The following is a 15519-nucleotide window of genomic DNA, read 5'->3' as shown; positions in this document are numbered from 1 at the left end:
TAGGCGAGGACTCTACCATTGAGGTAACTCCTGTACCCCAGGGAAAGATCATTTTAAAGCATTTAAAAGTCTGTTCTAGTGGAAAAGGATAAAGCACCTTGTTTTAAAGCCCTGTAGACCAGATCCCTATTTACCATGCTGAAATAGTTACTATAGGATTACCCTTAACAATTTTTCACTCTTGTTTTCTCCTTCTCTCTCTACTTCTTTCAGACTCTTGTATTCTTCCGTTCTTTTTTTCTTTTTTCTTTTTTTTTGGTTTTTTGAGACAGGGTTTCTCTGTGTAGCCTTGGCTGTCCTGGACTTGCTTTGTAGACCAGGCTGGCCTCTAACTCACAGAGATCCACCTGCTCTGCCTCCCTGAGGGCTGAGATTATACACCAGGCCTGGTGACAAACTTTTGTATTCTTAGTCTACCCCTGTTGTCAGGCTTTTTCTCTGTTGTCATTGGGACAATTTTTCATTTCGTATTTGCCAGTTTTTTTCCTCCCATGTCATTCTTAGCCACTCATTTTTAAGAATAGCCTGCCCTGGGAAACATGTAAGTGTGATTTCCTGTCCTTTGGTTTTAGCCTTCCACTCTGTGGTACCTTGGTATCTGTGCATGTCCCTGTGCTGTGTATTCGCCAAACTTCTTTATGGCTCCCATTGGAAGTCTTTGTTTTCTTGTTGAGGACTGTCTATGCCTCGGTCTTAAATAACCAGACTGTATCAAGACACTATATGTGTGTATGAGGATATGTAGTCTTACCATTTGGCAAACATATTCAGTATTTGAAAATCTTTCAAGAATTGAAAGGAAGGTTGTATTACTAAAAAATAGCCTTTTTGGTTCAAAAATGGGAAAATGATTAATTGTAATAGAGTAATTTGGTAGGTCTGGGGAGAAATAGAATTAATTGAGCTTGTTTCATTTTTTGCAGGGCTTTGCTCTGTTATTTTGGCCATCTTTGCTCATGAGCATACATCTTCTTTCTTGAGTCAGTAGCGTCATGGAGAACTGCTCTGTGTGCTAACTTGACTGGCCTGTTCGTGTATTCACAGGATTTTGTTTCTCTCTAGGCCAGCTTGAAAGAATATCTGTGATGAATTTTCCTCTGCAGAAGATAGCTTTCAAGATGAGTTATATTTTAAAATGATACATATACTGGTCTATGTCTTATTTATGGCCATCAGCATTTATGCCAGTCATCAGTAGATGTAGGTTTTCAGGACTTGTATATTTTACAAATAAACTTAGATTCAGGATGGGTATAATTTAGGACGTTTGTTTTTATAGATATCTCTTTATTTTGGCAGCTTTTTGATATTCATACTAGTGACCTGTTGGCAGAAATTCATACAGGACATCAGAGCACCATCCAATACTGTGACTTCTGCCCCTATGACCATTTGGCAGTGGTTGCCCTGTCCCAGTACTGTGTAGAGGTGAGTAGTTGAATTTATCTGATGGAATCTGGGTCTTCAGAGATCCAGTGATGACAAGAGTAGTGGCCTAAACCCTTGAGTGCTGAGGATGCTTTTTTGGAAAATTATGTTTTCTTCATAGCTTAGTAATATAGCTTTGGGGTATTCAATTATATTACCAGCCTTATTATTTTAATGTGATTGAAGCCATGATTTTACAATGATGAGGTGACAAGATCATTTACCAAGTCCTTATTGAATATCCAGTGCTTGGGATATTGAATATCCCCAGTGCTTGGGGAAACAATGGAATGAGCATTGGTTTCTTAGGCATTTCTTTTTGCTTTAACCCACTTTTTAGGTGTGTATGTGTGTGTGTGTATTATACATGCATGTGAGTGTGTGCACCTGTGCAAGCACATGAGCAGGCCTTAATTTCTTATCACTGTATTTCTTTGAGGCAGGATCTCTCACTGGCTGGTGGCTGTACATGGAGCTTTGGGGTTTGCCTGTCTTCAACCCTAAATGTTAGGATAACAGGCACACACAGCCATGCTTGACTCTTCATGTAGGTGCTGTGTATTTGAATCCAAGTCTTGTGCATGTGCAGAAAATGCTCTAACCCACTGAGCTCTCTCCCTGGCCCCTCTCCCCAATGTTTTAAAGTTAGCATATAAAAATAATAAGTATGTATTGTATAAAACAATAGAATTTGTTAATTTTTATATATAATATGATTTGATCACATAGGCAATTCTTAAACAGTATTGACACGTGGTATCTTGTAAGCAGTACAGACACAGGCTCTATTCTTGCAGGTGTGTGTGTGTGTGTGTGTGTGTGTGTGTGTTTGGTATATATGTGTGTGTGTGGTATACACATGTGACAGAGTGCACATGTAGAGACCAGGGGACACCTTCCTCACCGCCTCCTTTTTTACTGAGACAGTCTCTCACGGAGCAAAAGCTCACTGTTCTGACTATGCTGGCCTGTCGGAGAATTCTCTGGATGTGCCCATCTCTACCCATCAGTGCTGGGTTCCACACGTTTGTCTGGCTTTTTACATGGGTGCTGAGAACTCAGACTCGGATTCTGCTTGTAGAGCAAGCCTTCTTGCCCACCGAGCCATCTCCCCAGCCCCAGATGCTATTCTTTCTTAAAATAAATGAGTTAGTTCAGATTCTTAGATAATTTGAGTAGGGTAAGATGGTAGTTATATATCTGATCAGTTAAGAAAGCATAGTCATTGCCAAGCACAAATAAAATAATTTTTATAAATTACTTGTGTTTATCATCAGCCCTTCATATCATTTCTGAGATCCTTACCCTCCATCATCCTTAGAAAGCTCCAGGAAACAATGCATGTCTTTCTTCTCGAAATGTAAGGGCTTTGTGGGGGAAGCTCAACGTGACAGATGAAGGAGAGCAAAGTTAAAGGAAAAAAAAAGAAGGGATTCTTGAGGTTTTGTTGTTATTGTTGTTGTGGGATTAATTTCTGTCCTTTACTGCTGCATTTCTCTGTTTAGACTCTAGAGATAGGGCAGGCCTTTCATGTAATCATTTTGTAACTGGAACTCAGCCATTGGGCATGTGATGAAGTAATTGTTTTGTTCATGCTAATTCTGAAATCATAAAGTAGGTCTGTGATTCAAAGTGTAATGAGAGGAACTCAGGCACATATGGTACTTCATTAGACTGGAATATATTTGAGGAATGTACAGCAGAACCCAGGACAAAGTACAGCCAGGATGGTGGCAGACTCCAGCGAATTGTGACAAGCATGGATAAAAAGGGGGATGTGTACGTGGTACAAATTAGTGTGCTCATTTATTGTGGGGCTTTGTAGCCAGTTCAAATGAAGGCTGGATGACCGTATTAGAGATAACCCTGATGTGGAAGCTGATTATGTTCGTTTTATTATATTTAGATTGATTAAAAGAAATGATAAAACGTGTGTGATTCTAGATTCAAAGCTTTATAATAAGTCATTTTCAGACAAATATCCTTTCCCTTCCATCATTTTCCATCTCATAGGCAGCATCTTTTTGCATATCTAAGCAGATCTCTATATGCATGTACATGCATGTCTATATCCATCTGTATGTCCATATATATATATATATATATATATATATATATATATATATTTTTTTTTTTTTTTTTTTGAGACTGGCTCTCATATAGCCCAGGTTGGGCTCAAATTCACTCTGTAGCCAAGGATGACCCTGAGCTTCTGATTATTCTGCCACCATCTGGGTTTTACCAACTATACCATATCCCTAGACTTTGTTTTTTTGTTTTTTGTTTTTTTTTTTTAAAGATTTATTTATTTATTTTATGTCTATGAGTGCTCTGTCTCCAGGTATCCCTGCGTACCAGAAGAGGGCATCAGATCTCAGTATAGATGGTTATGAGCCACTATGTGGTTGCTGGATTGAACTCAGGATCTAGAAGAGCAGATAGTGTTCTTAACCACTGAGCCATCTCTCCAGCCCCAACTTCGTAATTCTTAACAAAAAAATGCTTTTATTCATTCTTTGAGCATTTCATACATCTAATTCTTAAGTAAAATATAGTATATGTTCTTATTTTTTTCTGTTAACAGTGTATCATAGAACTTAGTTATTTTATAGGTGTTTTTCTCATCTCATTTGTTATAGTATTCCATTATGTGATTAATTATATTACCTAGCTTCCTGCTGCTTCAAGGTATTTTCTTATGTAAAATATATTCATGACTTTTGTGAGGAGTGTGTTGTGGAATGAGTCTGGGGCCATGTGTTCACTGAGTGTGAGATGCACCAAGAGACCTACACCCACATGGCAATTTTTGTTACTTCTGTTTATTAAAAATATAATCATATGAGAAATCATCTTATGTATAAGCCAGTTTTAAATTTTTGTAATGTGTATTTGTAGAAATAGTATTACTGGTCATTGTTATTTTCAGTATTCTTGTTACATTAAGCTGTTTATAATTGTGGTTTCCTGTGTTCTTTGTTCATCCTGTAGTTGTGGAATGTAGAGTCACGCTTAAAGGTAGCTGATTGCAGAGGACATTTGAGTTGGGTTCATGGTGTGATGTTTTCTCCTGATGGTTCATCATTTTTGACAGCTTCCGATGACCAAACAATAAGGGTGAGAAATATTGAGATTTTCATTTTAAACATTTATACTAAATTTATAGAGAAAGAAATTTTTGGGAAGTGTTAAGTGGGGGTAAAATAAGAAGCTACTAGGTACATATTTATCCTGGGAAAGTAGTGTTGCATGGATTATATTAATCTCATTCATTCAGACATTTTATTGAATATTAACTGTGGGCTAGGTGCTGACCAGTCTGTCCAGTGAGTAAATTCTGGACTTATCAGATTCTTAGGAAGACTTTTTACTTTTCCCTTTTGAATTCTCATATTTAATTATGTGATAATTCTCTTAGTTCATGTATTTTACCTTCTAATTCTATCATTATTTATTTTTACTGTCCATATTCAGATCCTCATCATCTGTTGCTTTTCTGCCATGAGAGATATTAGACTCTCACATGTTTTCTTTCTTAGACTCTCACATGTTTTCTTTCTTACTACATGATGTGTCTAGGATATTTTTCTTATATACAATACAGTCTCACTACTATTTTCATTTATTGGTGTTGGGGAGTAAGCCCAGAGCCTCATGTTTCCACCACTGAGACACACCCACAATTTCTGATTATGTCATTTTTGCTCAAAAACAGATAGTGGCTCTTTTGCTCATCAAAGTAAATACACACTTCTAAGTCTGCTGTTCAGCATTTCCACAGTATGATCGACTCCGGTCCTAGTCTGTCCTTCACTTTTTTCCTGTAGGTGACATTTCCCAAATACCCTGCTTGCTCCGTTCCTTTTTTTACGTAGATTCTCATGTTTCTAAAACCTTACTTTCCTGGCTCTCTGCTTGCAGGAATCTTCACCATCCTAATGTCTGCTCATGTCTTCTCTGTTTAGGGGGATATCTGTCTCCTTTAGTGTTATATAATTGTGTCACTTTTGATTGATGCCTATCAAATTCTGACTATATAGACTTGATTTACTCTACACTCCAGTGTTCCACTGTCCCTTGCTTTATTTACATATTTTAGAATTACATCTAGCTGAGTCTAGGAATTCTAGTTGGTGCTTATAACACCCAATACAATGTTTTATACGAATCATAGCTAAGATTTATTCACTGCTTCATGTCAGACATTGTGCAAAGTACTATGTATGTACTGCCTTAGTAATTCTTATAATAGGAAAGAGCATGAAATAGGTACAAGAAAAGCCCAGTGCTACTGTATGTGCCATCTTACTAGCCTTGACCTAGAATATAAATCAACTCACTGCTTCCCTCATCAAGAAGGTCTTGTTTATAGAAAGAAAGAAAGAAAACTATGACAAAGCACAGGTTGTTTAGTGATCAACTGACTTATGTTCTGCTGTCAGCTGTGTGTCTAATTGTAGATGGGTATCAACCAGCCCTCACCTTCAGGGAACACTGGGCTAACCTCCCTAATGTCACAGTCTTTTTTTTTTTGTTGTTGTTGTTATTAAAGTAGAATTCACAGACATTTGACTGCAGACCCTGCAACTCGTGTTAATAATAATAATAATAATAATAATAATTTCTTTCTAAAGGATATGCTAATGTGTTTATTGTTGTTTTATAGCCTAATAGGTGAATTTTTTATAGCATAGGCATTCTAATTGTGAATCACAATTTGTTATCTTGCTTTAAGACCAAGTCATCTCAGAGGAAAGACTGATAGTGTACAGTTATTTTAGTTTCTTTATCTCTTACTCAGGTCTGGGAGACAAAAAAGGTGTGTAAGAACTCTGCCACAGTGTTAAACCAGGAAATAGATGTTGTGTTCCAAGAAAATGAAATGATGGTTCTGGCAGTTGACAACATAAGAGGTCTACAAGTGAGTATATATTTAAAAATTTATTGGAAACATTGTTTTGGTTAAGCTCATCCTTTTCCTATTTGTTTTTGGGTTCGGGATGAGGTGTATGGTTCTAACAGGTGTCAACTAGGCATTAGTTGAATAACTAACTACACGGCTTTTGAGTCGAGGTTTGGATTTGTCAGCATCAGAATTAAATTAGATGCCACTTTCCCTTTAACCTTGTTTCTCTCTTGTGGAAGTCTGTGTTTACATCTCTTGATTTGAGACTACTACAAAGACAAACTTAAATTTGTTCACCATAGTGATTTGATGTGTCTGATAGGGTAAGCAAGGAGTGAACATACTGACTGAAGTTGTTGTTGTTGATTTTTTTTTCCCCTATTAGGAAAGGAATGTAGAGTTTTTAGGAATAAAAATCATCTTCAGTGGAGGAGTTTCAGTCATTAGAGCTGAGGTTGAGGGAGCTGGATTTCACATCCAGAAGCATTCCTGCTCAATAATTCACTTCTTCACACATATGTTTGGTAATTTTTGAATACTTACTAGTCCCAGAGAAAGAAGGGATTGTGTTAATAACATTAGAATATTATTGCTTAGGGAGCCAAACAGTTCATCATCGGCTGATATCCCTGTGGCCACAAACAACAGTCCCAGAGGTTCACTGACAGAAGAAAGGTATATTTGAGCTTCTGAGTGGTTGAAATAGAGTTAGCAGAAGACTTAAGGACCATTGTTATCTAGCGGGTCAGTGCCACTGAGTTGGGGCCTGAGTAAAGTGAACTCTGAACAGAAGTCCAGTGTGCTTGGCATCACCTTGGCAGAGAAGTCCTGGAAGTGGGGGTAATGCTCACGTCACACAAGAGGTTGTTTTCACGGTGGCCAGCCCATACAGAACAGTTGGATGGTAGACCTTTGTAGGAGATATCGTTGTGAGGCTCTGAGTGAGTTGTGGTTAAGCGGGGTAGTAAGGAAAAAATATGTCACTGGGACTAGTGTGGCTCTTAAATAAACTATCAAGTGATCACCCCTTGCCCTTGAAAGAGGGTCCTGGAGAGGACAGAAACTCTAGCATAGTTGGGATTAATGATCCTTGAAACGTTTATTTTATTTTAGAGCCTTTCATTAACTCTTAGATCAAAAACATAATCTGCATTGATCGCGATTATTTTTTCAGTGGTGGTCCTGGGGATTAGACCCAGGCTAGCTTTCTAACATTGAACTGCTGTTATATAAAGAATGAAAAGTCCCAAATCATTCAGTTTTTACCAATGGCGACTCAAGAGCCAGATGCTGAGATGAAAACTTGTTTGCTCAGAGAGGCAGAGAAAGCACCCAGGTGATCTTCCTACTCAGCTCTCATCCCAGAAGCAAAATAGCCAAAAGCTCGCTAGTTCACCTGACAGCCCAGGAGGAGAAGGCCAAAAGCCCAAGAGCTCCTTCTTCTCCACAATGTCTTAAAAACTCTTCTCTCACAGTCCCTCCTTTCTACTTAATCCCTGTCAGCTGGTTTCTTGTTCTACTTCTTGACTTAGGGTTTAATTTTATTAAATTCAGTGTACAGAAAGCTCTTGGATTAGAGGTGTGTGTTAGGGCTGAGCCACACCAAACAATAAACAAGCTTTTACAGTTCATAATCTCAGGGTTCACAATGGAATCAAATATCCTGGAACACCAGCCTTTGAAATACCTTGCTAGTTTCTAGGGAAGGCTTTAGTAGTGATAATCTGATCTCTCTTTCTTTTAAAACATTTTATTTATTTTTACTATGTGTGTGTTACCTGAATACATGTGTTTATACCCTGTGTGTGCAGTGCTCACAGAGACCAGAATTATATCTCCTGGAGCTGGAGTTACAGACCAATTTTGAGTTAGCATGTAGGTGCTGGGAACTATACCTGGTTTTCTGCTCTTAGCCACTGGGCCTTCTTTGCAGCTGCAAGTTTTATTTTTTGACTATTTATTTTTACTTAATATAGGGAGCAAGAGTTCATGTGAAAGAATGGGATGTGAAAGTGAGGTAGAGCACATGGAAAGCTGGGGAAGGACTGCAGACCGCAGGCAGAGCTTAGAGTATTTAAGCTTGAGTGCTCAGGTTGGTGCAGTGGAGACCCAGAGCACATTCAGACTAGTGCCAACTGGCTCTGTGGTGACCAAACTTTATTGCTTCTCATTTTGTCACCTTCCATGCCCTTTCCATCTTGAGCAATCTGTGAGCTGGTTACAGATTAAGGCAGACTCTAAGTTGAAGAGTTTCCTACCTGGGTATCCATAGTTCATGTCACGTGGGAATTTGTCTTCCACATTCTGGGTTTTAGAGTGAAATTGTAAAACATCTCTAAGTTTATCTTGATCAATATTTTATAAATTCACACACCATCCTCTCAATATGATGATCAGTGTTCTGCATTTATGGTATGAACTTGGATAGGAAATTGAATGTGAATTCTTTATGTACTTTTTTTTTTCTTTTTAATAGACTGAGTCTTTTGCTTGGGATATTTTTATTGTAGTTCTTTCCAAGGTCATTGTTCCCTTGCTTGTATATTTTTAAATCAAACCTATGCAACCTTTCAGTTACAGTTGTCATAAGCAAAGGATGATGAATTTGCCTGATTAAAAATATTGTTTTTCTATATATCATAGTTTTCAGGAATTTAGAGGACAGTTTAACTGACAAATAGTTGTTCCAATAAAGTAAATGTAGAATTTTTAAATTATCAATTAAAAGAAGTGTTGAATTTGATTTTTGTGGAGAAAGATAATCAGTTTTCAGTAGTTGAGTCTTAATATTGCTTGACAGTTTTATACTTGATGTGATGCATTGTGATCATATACACCCCATTACCTTCTCTTATTCCACTTACTTTGAACCCCCCTTCCCCAATAAGTTGCTCATTTACTTTCTGGTATAGGTGGTGTGTATGTCCTACTGAGTTTTACATAGATTCGGGGTTAGTTACTAGAACATGGCAATTAGTCAGTGGTGACCCAGCTAAAGAAGATGACTTCTCTCCCTGTAACTATTAACAGCTAATGAGTCCTCATGGAGGGGTAGTACCTCCCAAGCCCCTCACCATTAATAGTGGATTTGTTAAAGGGCCTAATCATGTAGAGAGATTATGAAGGTAACCATAGTTATTGTAATTTCATACTTGCAACGGTCATGTCATATCCAGGAGATAGCATTTTACAGCATACCTCTCCACTTTCCGGTTCTTAACATTCTTGTAGTACCCTCTTCCATGATGTTCTTTGAGCCTTGGAGGAAGAGATACAGATGTCTTATATAGGGCTAAATACTCAATAGTTACTTAATTCTCAGCACTGTTACTAGCTATGGTTCTCTGCATTAACTGCTGACCATTGCAAAAGAAGACTCTTTGACCAAGGTTGAAAGCAGCATGGATTAGTCTGTGGGTATAAAAATAGGTAGCTAGACTGCTTGGGAGGCAGTTTGACAGCATATCTCTTTTCAAAATAAGAGTAGTAACTTCCTTGCCTAGAGCCTGTGACCTCCTCAGCCATGGGCTTTTGACCACCAGGTTTACAGTGCCAGGCATGAATTCCTTTTATGTAGCAATCCACAAATCCAACCAAAAAGAGGTTGGTTATCCCCATAGCAGTCATGCTACTGTTGCACAATCTTACTTAGCAGGTCTGTAGTATAGCATGCAGTGGCCACAGTTAGGTAAGAGCATTGATGAATTTTCTTTCCCAGCAGCCTGGAGTAATTTGGTCTTGACTTTAAATATCTAATAGAGCAAAGCATTTTGGCAAACTGTTAATAAAGGTAAATCTATGTATTATTAATTAACCTTACTTATAATCAGTGTAGCTGAAACAATTTTATTGCATGTGTCATGCTGAGAAATAATTCAGATTTTTTGGTCATAAAACTGAGTTAGAAATGCATCTAATAATTTATTTAAGCTTGAGAAATACTCCCTGAGGTCATGTCTGTCTGTCTGTCTGTCTATCTATCTATCTATCACAATTTATTCCTGTTGTATCACAGCTGCAGCCCACTCCCTCGTCTCCTCCCAGTCCCACCCATCCTTCCTCTTCTCCCTGTATGCCCTTTCTCTAGTCCCCTGATAAGAACTCCACAAGGAGAACAACATAGCCAAAAAACCTGGGCCCAGGGGGTCCTGCAGAGACCAATACTCCAACCAAAGACCATGCATGGAGAGGACCTAGACTCCCTGTTCAGAGGAAGCCCATAGGCTGCTCAGTGTCCAAGTGGGTTCACTTAGGTAAGGGGATCAGGAGCCATCTCTGACATAAACTCAGTGGTTGGCTCTTTGATCACCTCCCCATGTGGGGGATGCAGCCTTGCCAGGCCACAGAGGAAGATGATGCAGCCAGCCTTCATGAGACCTGATAGGCTAGGATCAGGTAGAAGGGGAGGAGGTTATATCTTTTAATTGAGGTGCTAAGGCACTCAGTTTTTAATTTTTATTATTTATTTATTTATTTATTTATGATTTAAAAAAAATAATCATTAGCATTAGGTAGAGGTTATAAAGTTGGATAATCTTAGTTTAAGAATTACGTCAGTGACAGAAATTATGGTTTCAAGTTCCTTCTGTAAGATCTATCTCCACACCCTCAAAGAAGGAAAGAATCTTAATTTATCTTGTTTTGTGAGTGATTCAGAGTATATAAATTTCAATTTTGGGTTATCATTGTGTGTAATGTCTGTCTCAGTCCTGTTTCACAGCTCCTTTGAAGATTTCAGAAAGGTATATTATAACAAATGATAACCCTATTAAAACAGGCTCTGAGAAGAAATAAAAGACAGGATGTGGGGCTGGCTGTGAGACTGCATTATCAGATAGCTGTGTCTCAGGTGGTGGGCAGCAACTACTTTTCAAACCCTTTTAAAGCTTGTTTTATTTTATGAAAATGGATTTGAGCCACATAAGTGAAGTAAAATGAAAGCATAAAGTGCTAAATACAGCTACTGAGTTTAGGATCAGGCTTTGTTGTTTCCCTGAGAACTCTTGGTTATTGTCTGTGCTTTCTTTTACTTTTCAACCGAAGCCTCTCTTTGGAAGAATAACAACAGAAAAATGCACATATAGCCTAATAACTTGCCTTCTTTTTCATTAGCTCATTGCTGGGAAGACAGGCCAGATTGATTACCTGCCTGAAGCTCAAGTCAGCTGCTGCTGCCTGAGTCCACATCTTGAGTATGTTGCATTTGGAGATGAGGACGGAGCCATTAAGGTATTCAGTTCTAGTCTTCAGAGCTGCGACTAGAGTTACTTATTTAAAACTAATCCTATGCTTGCCATTGCACACCTGTATACTAAGCAGATCTCTCTGTGATCTAGTGGTCATATTCCATAGGTTCTACATCTACCTGGTCACTGTCTCTTTACATCACTCCTGCTTCTTGAGCTTCCTGTGTTTCTCATTCTGTAGGTGTCTTGCTGTTTTGTACATATTAAAAAGTTAAACATGTTTAGCCAACTGTACAAAAAGCATTACTCTCTCTTAGAAATAGCCATATGTTGTCATTTTCCAGACTTTTGAGAATATCTGCACAGGGCCTTCTGTGCCCACTCTTCCACCAGTTCTTGATTTTTACATTTGATGTCAGGTGTGTTCACCACCCACAATCCTGAGCATACCCAGCAAGACCAGTAAATAAAAAGAATCAGGTTCTGATGCAGAAAAGGTATTACAATGAAAATCATTTTGTATGAAAATATTCTGACCTTTATTACATTGCCGAGTTCATCACAAAAGTACCTGTTGTCTAGCTACAGGACTTAGCGAGCACTGGTTTTTCTTACCTAGGCTTTTGGGCATTGCTTTCTTATTTATCACCAGTGGCATTAGCCCCCTTTATTTTACCATGGGTTCCTTTTCAGAAGGGATTACACAAATATTCTCTAGGTCAAATTACCCCACAAGAGGAGACTAATGACTCACACACAGTGAAGAGGCAGTGATGTCAGAGCTGCTAGGTCTCCCTTGGCAGCTGTAGCCGTGTGCATTCAGATAAGACTGGGCAGTGCTGCGAGCAAGTCTCTGACAGCTGTTTGTTGGACACAGGGTTATTGTATGACTACAGGTTTTCTTAGTTTTCTCTCAGCCTCCTTTTTTGTATTGCTGTGTAGTATTCATTTGGAATGGGTCCGTGGTTTCCCTTTGCTGGTCCCCAGCACCCACATGATAATGATGAACAACCACCTGTAACTCCATTTCCAGGGATCTAAGGCTGTTTTCTGACCTCCACAGGCATGAAGCACACACGTGGCACACTTAACAAGCATGTAGGCAAACACTCATATATGTAAGAAAACCACAAAAACATCTTTTTACTACATTCTTAACTTCCTCACAGTTCTCACATAATATAAATATGCAGTGAACCATGTGAAAATGCCAATATCTGGATATTTTAATTGATTTTTAACATTTAAAAATGGCAATTAAAAAAAACAATGGCTACTGTTGACTGTTCCGTCGGATACTGTGATTCTTGTTTTGCATATGTCTGGTCTCCTAATTCCCACGGCTTCCATAAGCGGCAGAGCTTAGTAGTCCATTTTAAGTCTCGGAATGAATTGCCCAGCGACCAGTGCCACTTTGCTTTCCCTCTAGGAATATCGAATGTTCCACTCTTTTTTGAAGGTCGCAGTCACACTTTTTGCTTTGAAGTCACAGTCTTTGCTTTTTGAAGGCACATTTTTCCTAAAACATATGGATTAGATTTCTAGAATGTTCTTTTATAGAACCATCTTGTATGTTATTTTTTAATTTTTTATTTATCTTTTATTAATTACACTTTATTCATTTTGTATCCCCCCATAACCCCCCCTCTCCTCCCGGTCCCACCCTCCACCCCTTTCTGCATGCATGCCCCTCCCCAAGTCCACTGATAGGGAGGTCCTCCTCTCCTTCTTTCTGATCTTAGTCTATCAGTTCTCATCAGAAGTGGCTGCATTGTCAGGGTTCTAGGTTATCTCCATGGATAGTCCTTGATTGGAGTATGAGTCTCTGGGAAGTTCCCTGTGTTCAAATTTTCTTGTTCTGTTGCTCTCCTTGTGGAGACCCTGTCCTCTCTAGCTCTTACTATTTCCCACTTCTTACATAAAATTCCATTCACTCTACCCGTCAGTTGGCCATCAGGCTCAGCATCTGCTTTGACAGTCTGCACGGCAGAGGCTTTCAGAGGCCCTCTATGGCAGGTTCCGAGGTTGTTTCCTGTTTTCTTCTTCTGGCTTTCAGAGGCCCTCTGTAGCAGGTTCCTAGGTTGTTTCCTGTTTTCTTTTTCTTCTGATGTCCATCCTCTTTGCCTTTCAGGATGGGGATTGAACATTTTGGTTAGGGTCCTCTGTTTTGCTTAGTTTGTTTAGATGTACAGCTTTTAGTGGGTTTATTTGATATTGTATGTTTATATGAGTGAGTATATACCGTGAGTGTCTTTTTGCTTCTGGGTCAACTCACTCAGGATGATCCTTTCCAGGTCCTACCATTTACCTGCAAATTTCATGATTTCCTTATTTTTCATTGCTGAGTAATACTCCATTGTATAGATGTACCACAGTTTCTGCATCCATTCTTCAGTTGAGGGGCATCTGGGTTGTTTCCAGCTTCTGGCTATTACAAATAAAGCTGCTACAAACATGGTTGAACAAATGTCCTTGTTGTGTACTTGCGCCTCTTTTGGGTATATGCCTAGGAGTGGTATGGCTGGATCTTGAGGAAGCACTATTCCTAGTTGTCTGAGAAAGCGCCAGATTGATTTCCAGAGTGGTTGTACCAGTTTACATTCCCACCAGCAGTGGAGAAGGGTTCCCCTTTCTCCACAACCTCTCCAGCATGTGTTGTCCCTTGAGATTTTCATCTTGGCCATTCTGATGGGTGTAAGGTGAAATCTCAGGGTTGTTTTGATTTGCATTTCCCTAATGGCTAATGAGGTTGAGCATTTCTGTAAGTGCTTCTCTGCCATTCGATATTCCTCTGCAGAGAATTCTCTCTTTAGCTCTGTTCCCCATTTTTTAAGTGGATTACTTGGTTTGTTGCTTTTCAGCTTGTTTAGTTCTTTATATATATTGGATATGAGTCCTCTGTCAGATAGAGGGTTGGTGATGATTCTTTCCCAATCTGTAGGCAGTCGCTTTGTTTTGATGATGGTGTCCTTTGCTTTACAGAAGCTTTTCAATTTCATGAGGTCCCATTTATTGATTGTTGCTCTTAGAGCCTGTGCTGTTGGTGTTCTGTTCAGGAAGTTTTCTCCTGTACCAATGAGTTCTAGGGTATTCCCCACTTTTTTTTCTAGCTGATTTAATGTGTCTGGTTTTATGTTGAGGTCTTTGATCCACTTGGACTTCAGTTTTGTGCAGGGTGATAAGTATGGATCTATTTTCATTTTTCTACATGTAGACATCCAGTTGGACCAGCACCATTTGTTAAAGATGCTATCTTTTTTCCATTGTATGGTTTTGGCATCTTTGTCAAAAATCAGGTGTCCGGAAGTGTGTGGGTTTATTTCTGGGTCTTCTGTTCGATTCCATTGATCCACCATTCTGTTTCTATGCCAGTACCATGCAGTTTTTATAACTGTTGCTCTATAGTACAGCTTGAGATCAGGGATGGAGATACCTCCAGAAGATCTTTTATTGTAGAGGATTGTTTTAGCAATTCTCGGTTTCTTGTTATTCCATATGAAGTTGAGAATTTTTCTTTCCAGGTCTGTAAAGAATTGTGTTGGCAATTTGATGGGAATTGCATTAAATCTGTAGATTGCTTTTGGTAAGATGGCCATTTTTACTATGTTAATCCTGCCAAGCCATGAGCATGGGAGATCTTTCCATCTTCTCATATCTTCCTCTAATTCTTTCTTCAGAGACTTGAAATTTTTTTCATACAAGTCTTTGACTTGCTTGGTTAGGGTTACACCAAGGTACTTTATGTCATTTGTGGCTATTGTGAATGGTGTTGTTTCTCTAATTTCTTTCTCAGCCCTTTTGTCTTTTGTATACAGGAGTGCTACTGATTTTTTTGAGTTAATTTTGTATCCGGCCACTTTGCTGAAGGTGTTTATCAGCTGTAGGAGTTCCCTGGTAGAGTTTTTGGGGTCACTCATATATACTATCATATCATCTGCAAATAGTGATAATTTGACTTCTTCCTTTCCCATCTGTATCCCCTTGATCTCCTTCGACTGT

The 15519-nt window shown here is 38.8% G+C and overlaps 1 protein-coding gene across 2 annotated transcripts in view; it reads left to right on the top strand.

The window, feature by feature from the left end:
- Positions 1–15519, top strand: part of Apaf1 (apoptotic peptidase activating factor 1) — a 90902-nt gene that overhangs the window by 52764 nt on the left and 22619 nt on the right. For both annotated transcript variants that reach the window (XM_055627919.1, XM_055627920.1), the window contains exons 18-21: positions 1300–1428; positions 4420–4545; positions 6230–6349; positions 11447–11563. In XM_055627919.1, coding sequence (XP_055483894.1) covers positions 1300–1428; positions 4420–4545; positions 6230–6349; positions 11447–11563 — 492 coding nt within the window. The remainder of the gene's footprint in view (positions 1–1299; positions 1429–4419; positions 4546–6229; positions 6350–11446; positions 11564–15519) is intronic.

The sequence above is a fragment of the Psammomys obesus genome, unplaced genomic scaffold (assembly GCF_907164565.1).
Source record: "Psammomys obesus unplaced genomic scaffold, mPsaObe1.curated_primary_1811, whole genome shotgun sequence".
NCBI lineage: Eukaryota > Metazoa > Chordata > Mammalia > Rodentia > Muridae > Psammomys > Psammomys obesus.
The sequence above is the reverse complement of the archived record's forward strand: the minus strand, read 5'-3'. Positions and strand labels throughout refer to the sequence as shown.